Source organism: Lynx canadensis, chromosome X, assembly GCF_007474595.2.
Source record: "Lynx canadensis isolate LIC74 chromosome X, mLynCan4.pri.v2, whole genome shotgun sequence".
Taxonomy (NCBI): Eukaryota; Metazoa; Chordata; class Mammalia; order Carnivora; family Felidae; genus Lynx; species Lynx canadensis.
The window spans coordinates 88,847,881-88,868,088 of NC_044321.2; the positions used below are offsets into that span (position 1 = coordinate 88,847,881).

At 43.3% G+C, this 20,208-nt stretch overlaps 1 protein-coding gene across 1 annotated transcript in view; it reads right to left on the reverse strand.

Annotated features, from left to right (window-relative positions):
- DCX (doublecortin) overlaps positions 1 to 20,208 on the reverse strand; it is a 176,514-nt gene that overhangs the window by 124,876 nt on the left and 31,430 nt on the right. The window contains 2 exon segments of the mRNA XM_032592072.1: positions 8,712 to 8,910; positions 12,365 to 12,487. Of these exon segments, the coding sequence (XP_032447963.1) occupies positions 8,712 to 8,910; positions 12,365 to 12,487 (322 nt within the window).

Genomic DNA, 20,208 nt, shown 5'->3' on the forward strand with positions numbered 1-20,208 from the left:
CATTACAGCTTCACAGGGTGGCAGTCTACACTCCCCACTTAACCTTTGCTGGAGTGGGTGCAGATGAGGTCATGGTTTTCTCAGTGGTGTTCGACCGGAACGGAACAATTATTTTATGAATGTTTTCTATCATGCTCACCTGTCCCCTTCCTGGTTCTTTGCCTAGAGAACAGGCTTTGGCTGGCCTTCTCCCTCCCTTATCCTCTGCTGTTTCCAGGTTGCTGGCTTCTTCAGCTTCAGGTCTGAGAAATATGAGATAAAAAGAAAAAGGGAACTCGCGCCAGTGTCATTCTCTGGGTCCTGAGGTCCCTAACCAGTTGGCCATCTTTCCCCTATCTTTTAGAATTTGCGTAGGTTTGTTTTACATAGAATGTTCAGGGGTTTTACTACCACTGGACCCGATTTATGTTTACATTGCCTTAGTCTCTCTCAGTCCTCCAGTGTGACAGCCAGTGTTATTTCTGTTAACCTTAAAGGTAAAAACGCTAGCTATTTTACCAGGGAAAAAAATGAGTTTATTCAGGAATAAAAGTGAATTGAAGTCTGGATCAAAAAGCTGCAGCAAAACTGTAGGTAAGTCCTGGAAACAAAAGAGAGGTATGCTTTCTTTCTTTCTTTTTTTTTTTTTTAAGAGAAAAGGGGTAAGTTGGGAAGGCTGTTCTAACTAAGAGTCCATTGGAATAAACTGGGAATTTGAGATATGGTGGCTTTTCATTAACTGAGCTGTTGCCCTGGGTGGGGAATGAGCAAAGTGTCTCTTCCTCTGGCTGGAGTAGTAGGGTAGTATCTGCATGTAAGGTCAAGTCCACGCAGGGCCAAGGATATCTCTTCCTGTTGGATATTTACATGACTAAGAGTGGTAGAGTGTGAGAGCTCCCTCTGCCCAAACCTCCTGACTCCATTCTGGTGAGGTTTCTCATTACTGATTTTCACATTTCACAGAAGAACCACAGGGTTGAAGAAACGACATCGTAAGTCAAGAGTATCTTTGATTGTCAACCAAAAAGGGAAAGGAACACAACTTGATCTATCTACATCTGTGTGTTTTTGTAGGCAGAACCAATCCAAGGGCCACTGCCCCCACCGTGATCAAGCTTTGTGGGGATAGGACACCGAATGAATGTTTTTGAATTTATTTATTCACTTTTGAGAGAGAGACAGTGCATGAGCAGGGGAAGGGGCAGAGAGAGGGAGTGAGAGAGAATCCCAAACTGTGAGATCATGACCTGACCTGAAATCAAGAGTTGGACGCTTAACTGACTGAGCCACCCAGGCGCCCCCAGAATGATTTTTTTTTTTTTTTTAGAAGGGACAGAGAAGATCAAGATGGATCCAAAGTTGGGAAAGAGCAGTAAAGCCAAAGGTAACCGCCTTTGATAAGGAGAATGGACTTCTCTCGATCTTTTTACCAAATGCAGTGTTCAACCAACCCAGAAATCCTCTGAACCCTGCCCTGTTGGGTTTTTATGGAGGCTTCATTACATAGGCATGATAGATTAAACCACCGGCCATTGGGGAATGCATTCAACCTCTAGCCCTTCTCCCTTCCCCAGAGGTCAGGGAGGTAGAACTAAAAGTTGCAACTCTCTAATCACATGGTTGGCTCTGCTGGCAGCCAGCCCGATCCTTAGGTGGGGTGCAAAAGCTGTCTCGTTAATATAACAAAAGACACCCTTATCATTTTACTTAGGAAATTCCACGGGATTCAGGAGCTCTGTGCCAGAAGCAGGGACAAAAATCAAACACCTATTTCTCTTTATAAATCACATTATCACAACAATATAGTTGAGAAGTCAAAGCTGGTACATGAAATAACGGGTGCCTGTTACAAGAATGCCATCAAGTGTTAGCTTGGCTGGTACCAGCACCAGAAGTAGTAGTAGGAAAGGAGAATCGAGCGAACAAACACAAGGAAGTAGGAATGATCACAGTGTAATTCCTGGGGAAAGGGGTCTGTTGGCCTGACAGAAGATCTTTACATAATAGCAGGGAGAGAGGGAGTCGGTAGATTAGGGTGGGGCCAGATATAGATCTAGAAAGCTTGGAAAATCAGAGAGAAGTGTTTGTACTTGATGGCTGATGTGGAAGGTCTGCTCTGGCCATCTTGGGTTTCTGCCCTCCCTACTCTCCCGAGCTGGTTGGCAGTTTTAACTCCCCAGGCATGGTGGATGGAATATGGTGAGACAGAGAGCCATCTCCATGTAAGGGACTATATACCGAGAGAAGTGGTGAGGGACAAGACTCACCGATGACATCCTAAGAGCTCCAGAGTTAAGGGATCGCATACAGAAAAGTAATCTTTCTGGACAAAAACAGTAGTGATGCAAACATACAACAAGTAATAACATGAGGTCTATTTTCTATATAGTGATCTACCCAGAACCAGGAACTTTTGGAAAGCTATTGACATCTAATTTCATATCCTGTTTTTCCCCAAATGCTTAGCACACAGCCGCATGCGCTGATGTTTAAGAAACTTGAACAGAAAGGAAATGATTTGTCTTTATGTGGCTTGCTGGTTTATACAATCTTTTTTTTTAATTTTTAAATGCTTATTTATTTGTGAGACAGAGAGAGACAGAGTGTGAGTAGGGGAGGGGCAGAGACAGAGGGAGACACAGAACGTGAAGCAGGCTCCAGGCTCTGAGCTGTCAGCACAGAGCCCGATACGGGGCTCAGACCCATGAACCGTGAGGTCATGACCCGAGCTGAAGTCAGATGCTTAACCGACGGAGACACTCAGGCACGCCACTGGTTTATACAATCTTAAAGCTCCTAGAACAGAATTGACTGACTAAAATAAGACTATCACGAAAATAGTTATGGAGCATCTACTATATGCAAACAAACCATGGCTATTGAGCTAGTGTAAAAAACAAAAACAAAAAACAACCCTTTTCTTCAGGGGTGATGTAAGACCTTAACCAAAATAGCTCTTAGATGTTTAATACTCTGTACCTCTAGGGTAGACTACATACCTTCACCTTCCTAAAAGATTAAGAATATCTATACTTTCAACTTTCAAGGACAGGTACAATCAAGCAAGGCACTATTCAATAAGGTTAAGAGCATGAACTCTGGAGTCAGACAGCCTGTGTTTATATCTTTGCTGTGTCAATCACTTACAGTTTGACTTTGGGCAAGTTACTTTCCTCCTCTGCACCTCATTTTACTCAATTATAAAATGTGATAATAATAGGACCTATCAGGGGTGCCTGGGTGGCTTAACCAGTTAAGTATCTGACTCTTGGTTTCGACTCAGGTCATGATCTCAAGGTTCGTGGGTTTGAGCCCCATGTCAGGCTCTGTGCTGACAGTGCAGAGCCTGCTTGGGATTCTCTCTCTCCTCTCTCTCTGCCCCTCTTTCCCTCTCTCTCTTTCTCAATAAATAAAAAATAATAATAATAGTACCTACCATCCAGAATGCTGTAATTCACAAAATAATGTAGGTAAAATGTTTCATTAATTCCTGGACATTGTAAGCTTGGGGTTTGATGCCATTATTATCATTACTCAGCCTCTCTGAAACATCTTCTCTTATTGATATTGGTGATTTATGCCAGTTGGTTGTACATAGCTCCTAAGCAGCAATCTTATTGACAATAAAGCTATTAGTTTTCTGATAACTACTACTGCCTCTTGCTCAGCTGAGAGAAACACAGAGAGGTAGCCACTTGTTGGCTTTGGAGTCAGAGTGCCTCGGTTCCCATCTAAGTTCAGCGACATCCCAGCAGCCAGAGCTGGAATGAGTTATTGCAACCCACCAAGCCTTGGGTTTTCTCACCTGTGACTCAGAGATAACTATTATATGCCTTAGAGGGTTGTTGTGAGGCCTAAACAGAATCATGGTTGATTTACCTGGCAAAGAGTACGTGGCCAACAATAGCTGAGTGGCACACGCTGTGACTCTTGGGGAGAGAACTGGGGGATTGAAATTCCCTCCTCGCCCTCAGAGTAAAAGCTCTGGCACAGATCAAGAAGAAAATGGAGTTCTGGAGTCCCCAGAGCCACACAATTAGACCACCCTGCTAGAGCGGAATATAGGAAATATAAATAGAGCTGGCCTAAGGCAAAGAAACCCTTGCTTTCTTTTGGCTCTCTGGGAGCCTGTTTTCTGCATAATTTGCTCTTTTTTATTCTTTCTCATCCCAGAGCACTCTGTGCAGTAAGACACCGTTCCCTAGCTCTTGGAAACTTGAGCAGGATCAAGGTGCAGCCCAGGGGGAAGGAGACAGAAAGTGAGAGGCTTAGCCCATCTAGATAGTATAAAAAAAAGAAAGGGATGAGGAAAAAGAAGGGGAAAGAAAGACCACTTTTTCCCATGTCCTCAATTACTTCCTCTTTTTAAGCCAAGCAAGAAAGTTACGGTGTTGGCCACGGAGAGAAGGACCAAAGAACATCCTCAGCATCCTGTTGGACTTTCCCTCTTGTATGGGCCCCATGCTGGATGGAAAAAAGGAGTCCTTGGCAACATACATGATCCTATCCAAGACTGAATAAAGAGTATTTCCTCTGTGGCATTTATCCCCTGGGTACTGTAGAGGTTTTTCAAAATGGCCACAAATTCTTTGAAACTCCTCCTATCCAGATGTGGAGTCTCTGTTCCCTCTCTTGGAATCAAGGTGGCCTTGTGATGGTTTCAACCAATATAATGTGGCAGAAATGACACTCTATTAATTCTGATGTCAGGTTATAAAAAGCCATGCAGCTTCTACCTGGTTCTTTTAGGATAATCCTTCTGAGGGAAGCTAGTTGCCCCATAAAAAGTTCAATAACCCTGAGACTACCATGTGGAGAAGCCACATGCAGGCACTCCAGGCAATAGGCTTAGCCGATCCAGTCTTCCAGCCATTCCCATCAAGGCGCTGGACATGGAAGTGAAGCCATCTTGGATCCTCCCGACTATCCCATCCATCACCTAAGGACCTCAAGTGATCTCAGTTGATACCACAAGGAGCAAAAGAATCACCCAGCCAAGTGCTGCCTGAATTCCTGAACCAAAGAATCTGTAAGGATAATAAAATGTTGCTGTGCCACTAAGGTAGGGGTGGTTTATTATTTAGCAATTATTACTGGAACAAGTATTTAGGGTCCGCAGATGGTTAGTTGATGTTTGAGAGACCCAAGATACCCCACCCAAATCTCTTTCCATGGAACATCATCCTGGCTTTGTGGTAATGCTTCTCTTCTGCCTCATTTTAAACCATTTTCAAAAATAAAGCCATGGCCAAGCCCTAGGTAGTGCTATGGCTAACTTGACCTGGTCCAAGAGATGGAAAATCAGAAAGAGAAAAAAAAAATAAGCGCTGGGGATAAAATTAGTGCTTCTTAGGTGATTTTGTGGAGTGAGGTCAGCTTCCAAAGCTGTCCCCATCTCTCCTTATCTTGAGAATTTCCCTCTGTCTGCCCCAGCTCCGGGGAGACAGCTCCAGACGTTGGTTCCTTCTCACCATCAGCACCTCCAGTTTTTCATGGTAATAGGCATGCCATCCCCTCTCAGAATCCTCGGAAAGGCCAGCGAGGTTAGAACAAACTGAAAGGAACGGTTAGAAATGGCCAAGTAAGCCAGTGTCTTACCATCTGGGTTTTCTTTCAATCATAAACTTTGGTGATCTAAAAGAAGTCGAGGTGTCTACAAGGAAGCATCCAAGGTCAGGTGTCCACTGTTAATTGGAATCCTAGAATTGGGGGGGCTTAAAGACACTCCGAGGTGTTCTAGTGCATTTCACTCATTGTACCCATGAGAAAACAGAAGCTCCAAAAAGGGGAAGCGATTTGGATAAAGTTATTAAACCAGTAAATGGCAGAAGCAGGAAGGGAAGCCTGGTTTTCCAAGTTCTAATCCAGAGTTATTCTCACCATCCTCTACATCAGTGCCTCACAAACGTTAATGTGCACACAAATCACTTGGGGGTCTTGTTGAACTTGAGACATGCCATGGAGGCCTGAGATTCCACATCTGTAACAAGCTTTCAAGTGATGCCAATGCTGCTGGTCCTCAAACCACACCTTGAGTAGCAAAGCTATTGGCTATAATTAGTTAGGGAAGCCAACAAATCCTCCTTTTCTTGAAATGTAAGTGTCATGGCCAGTATTCCCTCATTTGTGTCGAGTGGACTAGTTTTCATTTGCCTTATAATTCCCCTTCTTTCTGACCTTTTGGCCACTTGCCTTGCTATTAGCATGAGGAGATGATGAAACAAACATGCACAAAGAGAAAAGATAAGAAGAAAGCATGGCTAAGCCGATTTCGCTTCTCCCTCGTGGCTTTTTGCACAAGGCTTGTTGAAGGTGGAGGTAGGAACTGGCTTCAAAACAAGTTTGGGGGTTATTTCTGGATTTCCTGTCCCCTGTATTCATGGAAAATCCAGAGCATGCAGTATGAATATATAATAGTGTGCCCAGTTTTCTTGTGTGGTTTGTGGAAACCAGTCACATTGCTCTACAGCCACACCACATATATTTAAAGGCTAAAGCAATGCAGCGGGGTTTCAGTCCAAACGATTCAGAAAATTGCTTCAATCCTTTACTTTGTCAGTAGAGTTCTGGCCGGTACTTACAGAAGAAGTGGATGAGGAACAGGGAACGTATGCCTTCTATTTATGCTAGCCAGGAACTTCAACTTAAGCAAGATTATTTTCCTTCCCAATTTTAGAAAATATAAGCTTACATTGAAGCTGGTTCCATGCCTTTCCAGCTCCATGAACCCCTGTGACCTTAGATAGTTCACTGTTCTCTCTCTGGAACTCAGTTCCCTCATTTGTAAAAACTTCAAAAGCTCTTCGATCCTAGTTACTATCTCCAGGCCTTGACAGTGGTCACTAATGAGCAAGACAGTGACCCAGGCCATGAAAATAAATGCTTCAAACTTGTCCTCCAGGTTCTCTTACTTCCTAATGTAGAAAAGAGACAGGGGCGCCTGGGTGGCTCAGTTGGTTGGGCAGCCGGCCTAGGTCATGATCCCGTGGCTCGTGAGTTTGAGCCCCGCATCAGGCTCTGTGCTGCAGCTCAGAGCCTGGAGCCTTTTTCAGATTCTGTGTCTCCCTCTCTCTCTCTGCCCCTCCTCCACTCTCTCTCTCTCTCTCTCTCTCTCTCTCTCTCTCTCAAATAAACAAACATTAAAAGAAAATTAAAAGAAAAGAGACACGCGTATGAGCAAGATTTTCAGCTACAAGATTTGAAGCAATGCCTTGTCTGATTATCCTTTACTCACCCAGAAAAGCAAATAAACCAGAATCAAACCAGAACCCTTCTTTCAGCCACCAAGAGTTTGGGTAACCTGAGGCTTCTCTCTCTGGTACAATTTTCCACTTGTGTCTTCTATGCATGCTGGTGACAAGAAGCAAGCATAAGGGAGAAGGGTAAGACTGGGGGCAGCTGGAGTCTGTACTCTACGGGCCACAGAGTGGGATGACAATCTTGCCTTACTGGGCTCGGGAGTGACTTTGGGTTATGTATGAGATAGGAGTGATGCTAGCAAATGTATGGCAGTTCTTTCAAAGGAGATTTAGATTCGAATTCCTTTGTTGCCATTTAAGAAAGGGAACAGAGGAGAAGGGAGATACCAGGCTAAGGTTGACTTCCTCACCTTATAACTTATATGCCTCTGGAGTCCCCTTGGTGAACCAGTACTGTGCCTTCCGTGCGCATACGGGCACTCAAAGATTCAAGAGTTGACTTGAAGGGCGCCTGGGTGGCTCAGTCCGTTAAGCATCTGGCTTCGGCTCAGGTCATGATCTTGCAGTTCGTGAGTTCAAGCCTCACATCGGGCTCTGCGCTGACAGCGTGGAGCCTGCTTGGGCTTCTCTGTCTCCATCTTTCTCTGCCCCTGTCCTCCCTCCTCAAAATAAATAAATAAACTTTAAAAAAAAAGAGTTCACTTGAATGCTTCTGGCCTGAGAAGAAATGTAAAAGAAAAATATATAATAAAATGTGGATTAGCCCAAATCCAACTGCATTATTCGTCTTTTGGTGTTTTTCCCCCTCCTCTCCCATCCTCCTCTTCCTTCTCCTGTATCTGGCTTGCATGAGGAAACAGAAAGACCTTTTAAGGTGTCATATGATTTCAGTAGGATCTAATTTTATATTGAGCAGGGTTTCCTTCTTTTTTTTAAGGTCTAACTAATTTTTATTTACTTTTCTTTTAAGTAAGCTCTCCACCCAACACAGGGCTTTGAACTCACGATCACAAGATCGAGAGTCTTGTGCTCTACTGACTGAGCCAGGCAGGCACCCCATAGAGCAGGGTTTCTTAAACTCAGCATTATTTTTTTTAAATGTTTTATTTATTTTTGAGACAGAGAGAGACACAGCATGAGCAGGAGAGGGGCAGAGAGAGAGGGAGACACAGAATCCGAAGCAGGCTCCAGCCTCTGAGCCGTCAGCCCAGAGCCCGACGCAGGGCTTGAATTCATGAACGGTGAGATCGTGACCTGAGCCGAAGTCAGCCGCTTCACTGACTGAGCCACCCAGGCGCCCCTTAACCTTAGCATTACTGACATTTGGAGCTGGAGAATTCCTCGTCCCGGAGGCTGTCCTGTGCATCACAGGATGTTTAGCAGTATCCCTGGCCTCCACCCATTAGATTCCAGCAGCACCTTGCTCCCAGTTGTAACACCCGTAGGTGCCTCCGGACCTGGCCGAATGTTCCCCGGGGGACAAACCGCCCCCACCTTGTGCCAATCCACCTGGTCCCCATATAAAGAGCCCACCTTCTAATGAGAGGTTTTCCAAAAAGATTGCCGTGCACACCTTGGAGCCCGTTGCTTGTCTTCTTCCTCTGCTTCACGGGCTCGTCCTCATCCATTAAGGGGCCTCTTAGCTTGACACTTTCATTTGCCACGGGGCCTTTCCCCTGCAAGTCCTCTGCAACGGTGACAAACGAATCACAGCACAGAGCTGAGGTCTGGTCTGTTTAAGAAAGCCATCTCTTTTGGCTTTGAGCTTTTGGTTCTGAAAGGCATCGGTGGCTCCTGTAGTTTAGATACTGGCAAGAGACGAGGAAGAAAGGAATAAGGAAAGAAGGGAGGGAGACTAACAGAAACAAAGAGAGGCAGAGAGGGAAAAAGAATCAGACAGAGGGGATCCGATCGATCCTTCACATCCAGGGAAGCAGAAACCTAAGCCAGCTCAGACAGGATTGGCCATATGATGCCAATTCTCGTCATGAATTTTCTATTCCGTTTGAAACTTCTTCGTGATCAATGTCTTACTCCAGAGCGCACTAGGAAGGAAACAGAGCTGAAAATAGGAGGTTTTGCGGGTGGGAGAGCAAGCCGATAGCCCAGAAACCTCAGCTTTCAGCCCGGGTCTTCTGACCAGCAGTGTGATCTTGGGCAACTCAGCCTTCTACAGCCTTATTTCTTTCACCTGGAAAATTAGAGAAGGCCGGACTGTACAATCTCTAACTTTTCTTCTTCTAAGACAATACACCAAATATTTTTGGTTCTTAAAGTGTGCTGAAGAGGGCCTTGGAACTGGATTTCCAAGCAACTCATAACGCCATCTTGTGGCCAAATTGGGGTTTTCTTTTTTTGTTCTAAAATGACTTTCTCCTTCACACAAGGCACCAATGATGAATTTGTGTTCGGCCAGTACATCTTCTATCTTGCTCCCTCCCTCCCTATCTATCCGTCCACCCATCCTACTTTTTGTTTTTTATTAAAGCATAACAGGATTCATAAGGGTGATGACTGTTCACAGACTGAGCCCACCTGGCACCAAGGTCATGAAACAGAACATTACCAGATCCCAGAAGCCCCCTTTCCAGCCTCTTCCCTCCCCGCAGACCATGGATTTCACAAATGTAATGTTAAGCAAAAGCATCCATGTGCAAGTTACTTACTACCTGCTCTTCCTTCGAGGGTTACCATTATCCTCATTACTAGTGGCATAGGTTAGCTTCGCTTGATTTTGTACTTTCTATAAAGTGAATTATGCACTAGGTACTCCTTTGCATCTGGCTTTGTTTGCTCAAAATTATGCTCATGAAATTTATCCGTATGGTCACATGTAGTTCTGGAGTATTCTTCAAGAGGCTTTTAAAAATTATTCTGTAGGGGTGCCTGGGTGGCTCAGTCAGTTAAGCATCCGACTTCAGCTCAGGTCATGATCTCGCGGTTCGTGAGTTCGAGCCCTGCTTCGGGCTCTGTGCTGACGGCTCGGAGCCTGGAGCCTGCTTCCAATTCTGGGTCTCCCTCTCTCTCTGCCCCTACCCCACTCACACTCTGTCTCTCTCTGTCTCTCAAAAAATTATATATATATATTTCTGTAATTAAAAGTAATCTTATGTTTTTCAGTATGAAAACAATGTTACATGCCAGGCAGAAAAGTTTTTTAGAAAGTTACCCCTAACCCTCCACCCAAACACAACCATCATTAATATTTTTGAGTATTTCATTTCAGTGCCGTTTCATAGTTTCAACATATTTAATATACTTGTATGTATGAATGTTGTTCCCTTAATACTATAATGTAAGCACTTCACTACGTTACTGAAAGTCTTCACGGATGACATTCTTAATAATAGCATTCCTATACCATTAGACATTTGGAGTATTCTGGGTTTGGTTTGTTCGTTTGTTAGTTTTTACTATGAACGAACACAATGAACATCCTTGACCGAAAATGTTTTCTGTTCTTTGGGGGAAGGGCTTTCCTTGTAATAGAATATCACAAGTAGGATTATCGGGTCACAGCCTTTAGAAAGAGCAGACAGCTACAGTTAGTGCCGAGAATGCACTGATAAGAGACCGGGGGAAGGAACTGGTGCGTACTGGGCCCCTTGTAGTACATGTACCAGACATTTGCGAGGTGCTTTGCCCATATTCTCTCATTTAATTGTCACCAAAACCCCAGGAGGGACATATACACTGCATTTTGGAGAGGAAGACAATCCAGGCTCAGAGAGGTTAGGTGACCTGTCCAAAGGCACACAAGGAGTGAAGTGGCAAAGCCAAGATTTGGGCCCATGTCCAGCTGCCCAGAAAACTTGTGATCTTTCAACTCTACCACACTGCCCCCCAGAGTGCAATTTCAATAATGCAACTCACATGCACACTCTTCTCCAATTCTCCTCACAGGCCTGTCCCAGTTCCTGATTGCACGTTGTCTGGGCAAGACATTTTACCCTTTTCTCAGCCTTTACACTGAACCGAGAGTAGAAGAGTAGCTTTGGTCTTCTAAGAGGTCTAGGAGACAGAGATAGGGTCCCAAGAGAGTGTGAACAATGTTTTCACCTGTGTTCAGACTTCTTAAAACTTCCTTTCCTGTGAAATGAGAGTTGGCTTTTAAAAATTCGGTTCCGGGGGCGCCTGGGTGGCGCAGTCGGTTAAGCGTCCGACTTCAGCCAGGTCACGATCTCGCGGTCCGTGAGTTCGAGCCCCGCGTCAGGCTGCGGGCTGATGGCTCGGAGCCTGGAGCCTGTTTCCGATTCTGTGTCTCCCTCTCACTCTGCCCCTCCCCCGTTCATGCTCTGTCTCTCTCTGTCCCAAAAATAAATAAACATTGAAAAAAAAATTAAAAATTCGGTTCCGTTCATTTATCCAAAGGATACAGGAGTGCTGATGCATGGGGGCACGTGTACCCCAATGTTTATAGCAGCGCTTTCAACAATAGCCAAATTATGGAAAGAGCCTAAATGTCCATCAACTGATGAATGGATAAAGAAGATGTGGTTTATACATACAATGGAATACTACTTGGCAATGAGAATGAATGAAATCCTGTCATTTGCAACAACGTGAATGGAACTGGAGGGTATTATGCTAAGTGAAATAGGTCAGTCAGAGGAAGACAGATACCATATGTTTTCACTCCTATGTGGAACTTGAGAAACTTAACAGAAGCCCATGGGGGAGGGGAAGGGGAAAAATAGTTTCAAACAGAGAGGGGGGCAAACCATAAGAGACTCTTAAATACTGAGAACAAACTGAGGGTTGATGGGGGGTGGGGGGGGGAACTGGGTGATGGGCATTGAGGAGGGCACCTGTTGGGATGAGCACTGGGTGTTGTATGGAAGCGATGAATCACGGGAATCTACCCCCGAAACCAAGAGCACACTGTACACCCTGTATGTGAGCCAACTTGACAGTAAATTACATTTAAAAATATACTTTAAAAATTCATTTCGTTTCTATTCATCCATCCGAGTGCCCACATCTCTGCCTTTTCTCCAGCCTGAATGTTGTTGTTGCCAGTTGTTGTGCTACTGAAGTTCTTCCTTCTCTTTCTGCAAAAGCGACAGCCTCATTGCTGGGTTTTTGGATGCCCTCCTTGTTCATTCCTAGGGACTTTCCAGGTTCTGTATTCCTCCCTTCTCCTGCCAGACCCATCTTCTTTATTTTTCCCCATCTTTTCTTCTTACTGCTGCTAATGCTGTTGCTGCCGCAGCCACCGTTACTACCGCCACGACCATCACCACCACCAATCGAATCATAGTTGACCTCCCAGGTTACTTGGAGCCCCTTTGGGAAAGAGAGGGAAGAATCTTGAGAGGATGAGAAGAGAACGAAGAAAAAGATCTATGGTTGGGGCCACAAGCAGCCAAGACCTCAGCTCAGCCCAGATGCATGGTAGATAAGTGTTAGACAAATCCCAGCCTTCTGCACCGGGTTAGGGCCGAGGCCTATGGGAGATTTCAGTATGTCCTTCCTTCTTCTCAGTTACCCAATGTGTGAGGCCTCTCTCAGAGGACCGCTCTCCCCTCTCTTCCAACCTGACACCAAACTAAAACTGCCTGCAACATCCTCACCCTGATGCTAAAGTCTACATCAAGTTTGGGGGACTGATGGACACAAGGCCAAGGGGAAACAAAATCCCATTTGTTTCAAAGAGGGTGCAGTAACCATTGGATATCCACGTGCAGAAATAAACATTAATGCTTATCTCCTAGCACATACAAAAATTAACTCAACATTGATCATAGATGTAAATGTAAGAGCTGAAACTATAAGAGTCTTAGAAGAAAATATCGGAGTGGGGCACCTGGGTGGCTCAGTCGGTTGAGTGTCCAGCTTCGGCTCAGGTCATGATCTCACAGTTTGTGGGTTCGAGCCCCGCGTCGGGCTCTGTGCTGACAGCTCAGAGCCCGGAGCCTGTTTCGAATTCTGTGTCTCCCTCTTTCTCTGCTCCTCCCCCACTCGTGCTCTCTCTCTCTCTCTCTCTCTCTCTCTCTCTCTCTCTCAAAAATAAACATTAAAAAAGAATTTTAAAAAGAAAATATAGGAGTCAATCTTCATCACCGTGAACCAGACAAAAGTTCTGTAGATGAGATAAAGCATACATAACAAAAGAAAAAGTAGAAAAATTGAACTTTGTAAGTATTTAAAATTTCTGTATGCCAACAAATTAGATAGCCTAGATCAAATGGATGAGGTCCTAGAAATACAAAATTTGCCAAAACTGACTCAAGAATAAGTGGAAAATCTGAACAGATCTATAATAGAAATTTTGAATCAGCAGTAAAAAAAAAAAAATCTATCAACAAAGAAAAGTCTAGGACCAGATGCCTTCAATGGTGAATTCTTTTTTTAAAATTTTTTTTTCAACGTTTATTTATTTTTGGGACAGAGAGAGACAGAGCATGAACGGGGGAGGGACAGAGAGAGAGGGAGACACAGAATCGGAAACAGGCTCCAGACTCTGAGCCATCAGCCCAGAGCCTGAAGCGGGGCTCGAACTCACGGACCGCGAGATCGCGACCTGGCTGAAGTCGGACGCTTAACCGACTGCGCCACCCAGGCGACAACGGTGAATTCTACCAAACATTTAAAGAAGAACAAACACCAATCCTCCTCAGATTCTTCCAAGAAATAGAGTAGGAGGGAACACACTCTAACTCATTCTATGAAGAATGTTTCCCCCAGTACTAAAACCACACAAAGGCATCACAAGGAAAGAAAACTACAGACAAATATCCTATATGTATATAGATTCAAACATTCTCAACAAAATACTAGCAAACTGAATCTCTCAGCATATTAAAAGGACCAGAGCAAGTAGGATTTATCCCAGGAACGGAAGGGTGGTTTAGCATAAGGAAGTTAATCAATGTAATACATCGCATTAACAGAAGGGAGGAATAAAATCACATGATGATTTTAAATAAGGAGAAAAAGTAATTGATGGAATCCAACCACCCTTTCTTGACAATAATTTTCAACAAAATAAGAAAAAAAGGGAAATTTCTTTCTTACCACAATAATGGGCATTTATAACAAAGCTTACAGATAATAGCATGATTGACCATGAAAGACAGAAAATATTTCCCTAAGATCAGGAACAAGACAAAAATGACTGCTTTCACTACCGCTAATCAAAATATTGAATATACTAGAAGTTCAAGTCCAGTCCAGTAGGCAAGAAATTAAATGTACCAAGTGTCACGGAGTTGTTCACTTTTAAAATGGTTAATTTTATGTTATGTGACTCTCACGTCAATATAAAAAAATTAAAACTTTTGTGCTTCAGAAGGTACCAACAAAAAAGTGAAAAGACAGCCAACAATGTTGGAGAAAATATTTGCGAATCATACATCTGATCAAGGACTTGCATCCAGAGCAATTAACTTTTACAACTCAACAATTAAAAGACAAATAGCCCAAATAAAACCCAATAAGCAAAGGATTTGAAAAGACATTTCCCCAAAGAAGATCTAGAAATGGTTAACAAGACCGTGAAAAGGTGCTCAACATCACTAGATTATTAGGGAAATGCAAATTAAAACTACAATAAGATACCACTTGACACCACTAGAATGGCTATAATTAAAAAAAAAGATGGAAAATAACACGTGTTGGCAAGAATATGGAGAAATTTGAACGCTTACACATTGCTAGTAGAAATATAAAATGGTGCAGCCTCTTTGAGAAACAGTTTGGCAGCTCGTCAAAAAGTTAAACATAGTGTCACCATATGATCCAACAATTCCTCTCCTGGGTATATGCCCAAGAGAAATGAAAATATATGTTCATAAAAAATATGTGTCCATGAATGTTCATTGCAGCATTATCCGTAATAGCCAAAAAGAAGAAACTATCAACTGATGAGTGGACAAACAAAACGTGGTACATCCATAAATGGAATGTTATTCGTCTTTTAAGAGATCGTTCAAGTTTGCGAAGCCTTATGTGATTCTTGCCTACTCTGACTCCAGGGATCACTGAACACTCCCTCCTCCATGTTCTCACGGTACCCCATACATATGTCGATCATGCTACGCTCTACTTCCTTGTGAGAAGTGAACCTACCTACCACCACACGGTTTGTTGTCTACATCAGCGTTGCTCTTCCAGGAAATTCTCACCTGGCAAGATGGAAGTTCCAAATAAACCTTACCGTACATTCCAGGAACTTACTGAGAGAACCATAGACTCCTCAACAGAAAACATCACTCAAAGACTCTTTGATACCCCTTCCTCAAAATCCTCAGCTGCTAGGTCCACTAATCGTAAGCTGTTTATCATGATTCTTATCCAATCATAACCAAGTGTTTCCCCCATTGAAAGACCTGCCTTAAACGAGACTTCAAAATCTCATAAATATCCTGACTTCACCTTGACCATTTACAGATGCTACTAAGTCTCTGAGCTAGTGCTCCCTTTTACTGTGGAGAGCATACACTCAGCTTTGTCTCATCACTAGGTAGTTTTGGTGATATTCTGGAGGAACCAGAATTCCACATTTGTTTACATATTCGTATCTCTCTACTGGATCTGGAGTCCTACAAAGCACAAACTATATCTGCTTTTCTTGTAATTCTCCATATCTAGCACATTCCTGTAATTCTCCATATCTAGCAAACTGCCTGGGATATGTCAGAATTTAACAAAGAGGAGTTCCTGGGTGGCTCAGTCAGTTAAGCATCTGACTCTTGGTTTTGGCTCGGGTCACAACCTCATGGTTCGTGAGATCGAATCCCGCCTTGGGCTCTATGCTGACAGCATGGAGCCTGCTTGAGATTCTCTCTCTCCGTCTCTCTCTTACACTCCCCCACTCGTGCTCTCATGCTCTCTCTCAAAATAAAAAAATGAACATTAAAAAAATAGAGGAGCACCTGGGTGGTTCAGTCGATTGAGCTTCATCTTGTGGTTCATGAGTTCAAGCCCCACATCGGCTTGCTGCTGCCCGCCTGTCAGCCCAGAGCCCACTTCAGATCCTCTGTCCCCCTCTCTCTGCCCCTCCCCCACTTGTGCTCTCTCTCAAAACCTAAATAAAAACATTTTTAAAAAAGAATTTAACAAAGAATTTTATTCCAGTGAATGAATGAATGCAGGGTAAGCAAACCTGAAGGCTGCTAAAACACTTACAAAACTATTGAAGGGGCACCTGGGTGGCTCAGTCGGTTAAGCATCCGACTCTTGATTTCGACTCAGGTCATGATCCCACAGTTGGTGAGTTTGAGCCCCACATCAGGCTCCACGCTGACAGCATGGAGCCTGCTTGGGATTCTCTGTCTCCCCTCTCTCTCTGCCTCTGCCCTGCTGATGCTCTCTCTCTCTCTCTCCCTCTCTCTCTCTCTCAAAATAAACTTAAAAAAATTAAAGAAACTATTGAAGTAACACAGGCTGCAAAAGACAAAGGCTTAAATGAGGGCAGTCCCAGAAGAGAGGAGAGTGAGATTTAGAAGGTAGGCAATGAGACCACGTGATGTATTTTATGCAGCGGATAAAGGAGAGGTGAGAATTAAAAATGACTCTGAGTTTCTGCCTTGGGTGACTGGGTAGCTGCCACCAATAACGCTTAAAAAAATTTTTTTTAATGTTTATTTTTGAGAGAGAGAGAGACAGACTGCAAGCAGGGGAAGAACAGAGAGAGGAAGACACAGAATCTGAAGCAGGCTCCAAGCTCCGAGCTGTCAGCACAGAGCCTGACATGGGGCTCGAACTCATGGACCGCAAGATCATAACCTAAGTGGAAGTCGGACGCTTAACTGACTGAGCCACCCAGGTGCCGCACCACTAATAACTCTTAATGTGGAGTATGACTTTAGGAGAAAGAACAGTGTTGGGGCAAGATAATAAAGTCTGTTTGGACATTTTAGTCAAACAGATGGTACTTTTTTTTTACTACTATAATCCTGTTCCGACTAAAGAGCCCTGAATCTGGAGTGTAGAAATCTGGGCTCTGATCCTGGTTTGACTGATTCTAACCACTTCACCATTATGTCCGTGTTTTTCTTGATCTCTTTGAAATGAGACTAAGTGATCTCCACTTATTGTTCCTACTCTAACAGTCTTAGGTAGAATGATGATATTGACCAAGTCTCTTGTACGATTGGAAGTAAAGATATACGAACAGGGGGCACCTGGCTGGCTCAGTTGGTAGAGTGACTCTTAATCTCAGGGTTGTGAGTTTGAGCCCCACGTTGGCTGTAGAAATTACTTTTAAAAAATGAAAAAAAAAAGATGTATGAACTGGCCGGCCACACACAGAACAATGAACATGGACCACCATATATAAAAATCAACTTGGGGTGCCTGGGTGGCTCAGGCGGTTGAGCATCCAACTTCGGCTCAGGTCATGATCTCGCAGTTCATGAGTTCAAGCCCCACATCGGGCTCTGTGCTGACAGCTCAGAGCCTGGAGCCTGCTTCAGATTCTGTGTCTCCCTCCCTCTGCCCATTCCCCGCTCATGCTCTCTCTCTGTCTCTCAAAAATTAATAAACGTTAAAACAAATTAAAAAAAATCAACTCAAACAGGATTAAAGTCTTGAATATAAGATCAGAAACTATCACAATTCTAGAAGATAACATAAGTGGTAAGCTCCTTGACATAACTCTTAGCGATACGTATTTTTTTATCTGACCTCAAAGGCAATGGCAAAACAACAAAAAATAAACAAATGGGATGACATCAAACTAAAAAGTTTCTGCAAGTGAAGGAACCCATCAACAAAATAAAAAGACAACATACTAAATGAGAGAAGATATTTGCAAATCAGGGGTTAATGTCCAAAATATATAAAGAACTCATACAACTCAGTAACAAACAAACAAAAAATCCAATTAAAACTGGGCAGAGGATCTGATAGATATTTTTCCAAAGAAAACATACAGATGGCCAATAGGCATATAAAAAAGATGCTAAATATCATTAATCATCAGGAAAATGTAAATCAAAACTACCATGAGGTATCACCTCACACCTGTCAGAATGCCTAAAACCAACAACACAAGAAACAGCAGGTATTGGCAAGGATGTGGAAAAAGTGGAACCCTTTTACGCTGTTGGTGGGAATGCAAACTGGTGCAGCCACCATGGAAAACAGGATGGAGGTTCCTCAAAACACTAAAAATAGAACTACCATATGATCCAGCAATCCCACTTCTGGGTGTTTATACGAAGAAAAAGAAAACACTAATTCAAAAAGATATATGCACCCCTATGTTCATTGCAGCATTATTTATAATAACCAAGATATGGAAGCAACCAAAGTATCCACTGATGGATGAAAGCACAAAGAAGATGGCGTGTGTGCATGTGTGTGTGCACGTGCGCGTACACACAGCTATAAAAGAGAATGAAATTTTGCCATTTGGGACAACATGGGTGAACCTAGAGGGTTTTATGCCAAGTGAAATAAGTCAGGGGGCTCCTGGGTGGCTCAGTCAGTTAAGCGTCCAACTTTGGCTTAGGTCATGAGCTCGCAGTTCTTGAGTTCAAGTCCCACGTCGGGCTCTGTGCTGACAGCTCAGAGCCTCGAACCTGCTTCAGATTCTGTGCCTCCCTCTCCCTCTGCCTCTCCTCCGCGTGCACTCTGTCTCTCTCTCAAAAACAAATAAACATTAATAAATTTTTGAAAAAAGAAATAAGGCAGAGAAAGACAAATACCACAGGATTTCACTTATATACGAATTCTAAAAATAAAAATGAACAAACAAAACTCATACGCGCAGAAAACAAATTGGCGATTATTTCCAGAAAGGAGGGGTTTGGGAGGAGGGAGTAATGGGAAAAGGGGATCTCAGGAGGTACAAACTTTCAGTCGTAAAATAAGGAAGTCATGGGGGTGTCACGTACAGCATGGTGACTATGGTAATAATATCGTATTGCAAAAAAGTAAATTTATATACTGATGGGGGAAATTAGTCTTACGACGATCATTTCACAGGGGATGCAAATGTCAAATCACACCTGAAACGAATATATTGTTAGATGTCAATTATGCTTCAATTAAAAAGAAAAGATATATAAGAGAACAGCAGAGGGCATCATTATATAAAAGGTAGACTCGGAATAAAAATGGCAGTCTGAAGAGTGGAGCAGCATTTTCAGGCTATAATGGATCTTTAAAAATAACCTTATACTTGCATAATATTTTATAAGATTAACAAAATACATTTACATATGGGTTTCTAAATACACGATTTGTCTTCACTGTAATCATAATCGTGTGATTATGCTATTTTATGGATGAGGAAACAAGTTCTGAGAGGCCAGCCAGTTTTTCAGGCACATAAAGCTAGTGAAAAGCAAAGATGAGATTAAAGCCAGATATTTCAACTCATCTGTTCCAATTCACTGGCTCGAAAGTTGACCCCAAGACCATAACGAGGTTTGGATGGATTCATGAAAAGTAAAGATTTCCTCTCCTTTTTTCTGTATGGTGAATAAGTATTATACTACATATACATGTATAACGAATAGGGCCTCTTTATTTACTGTAATTGGTCTAATTTTGTTCGGGAGCTCCGCACCCCAGTGGGCTGTAGGTGGTCTGGGGAAAGTTTACCGATCCTTCTAGAAATTGGAGTATGGATAGCCAATTGTCAGTGCCGTCCCTCTCTGCCTGTCTCTGCTTGTCTTTGCCGCAGGATGGCTGGTCTGGTGTGCTTTCTGGACTGACATTACTGCATGAAAGTGGTTCCATTTGCCTTTTTGTCATGAAATAATACCTACCGCTGCTGCCTGCTGAGTACTTACCATTGCCTCTGGACATTGAGGTCCCCACCCTCAGTGGCCTTGTCCAACTTCCAAGCCTTTGCTCGTCCAGTGATCCTAGCAGTATCTCCGTGATCTTTCACTGGGGCACATGATGAGTGGGTCAATTTGGGTCCTTCAGGAAGCAGATGTTAAAGTGGATTTAGATGTGCAAGACAGATTTCACCCCATTCTATGAGTCAAAGGAAGTTAGAAGGCCAGCCCCGATTCAAGGAGGAGAAATAGACACCAGCTCCTCTTAGGAAGAACAACGTGCACACATAATA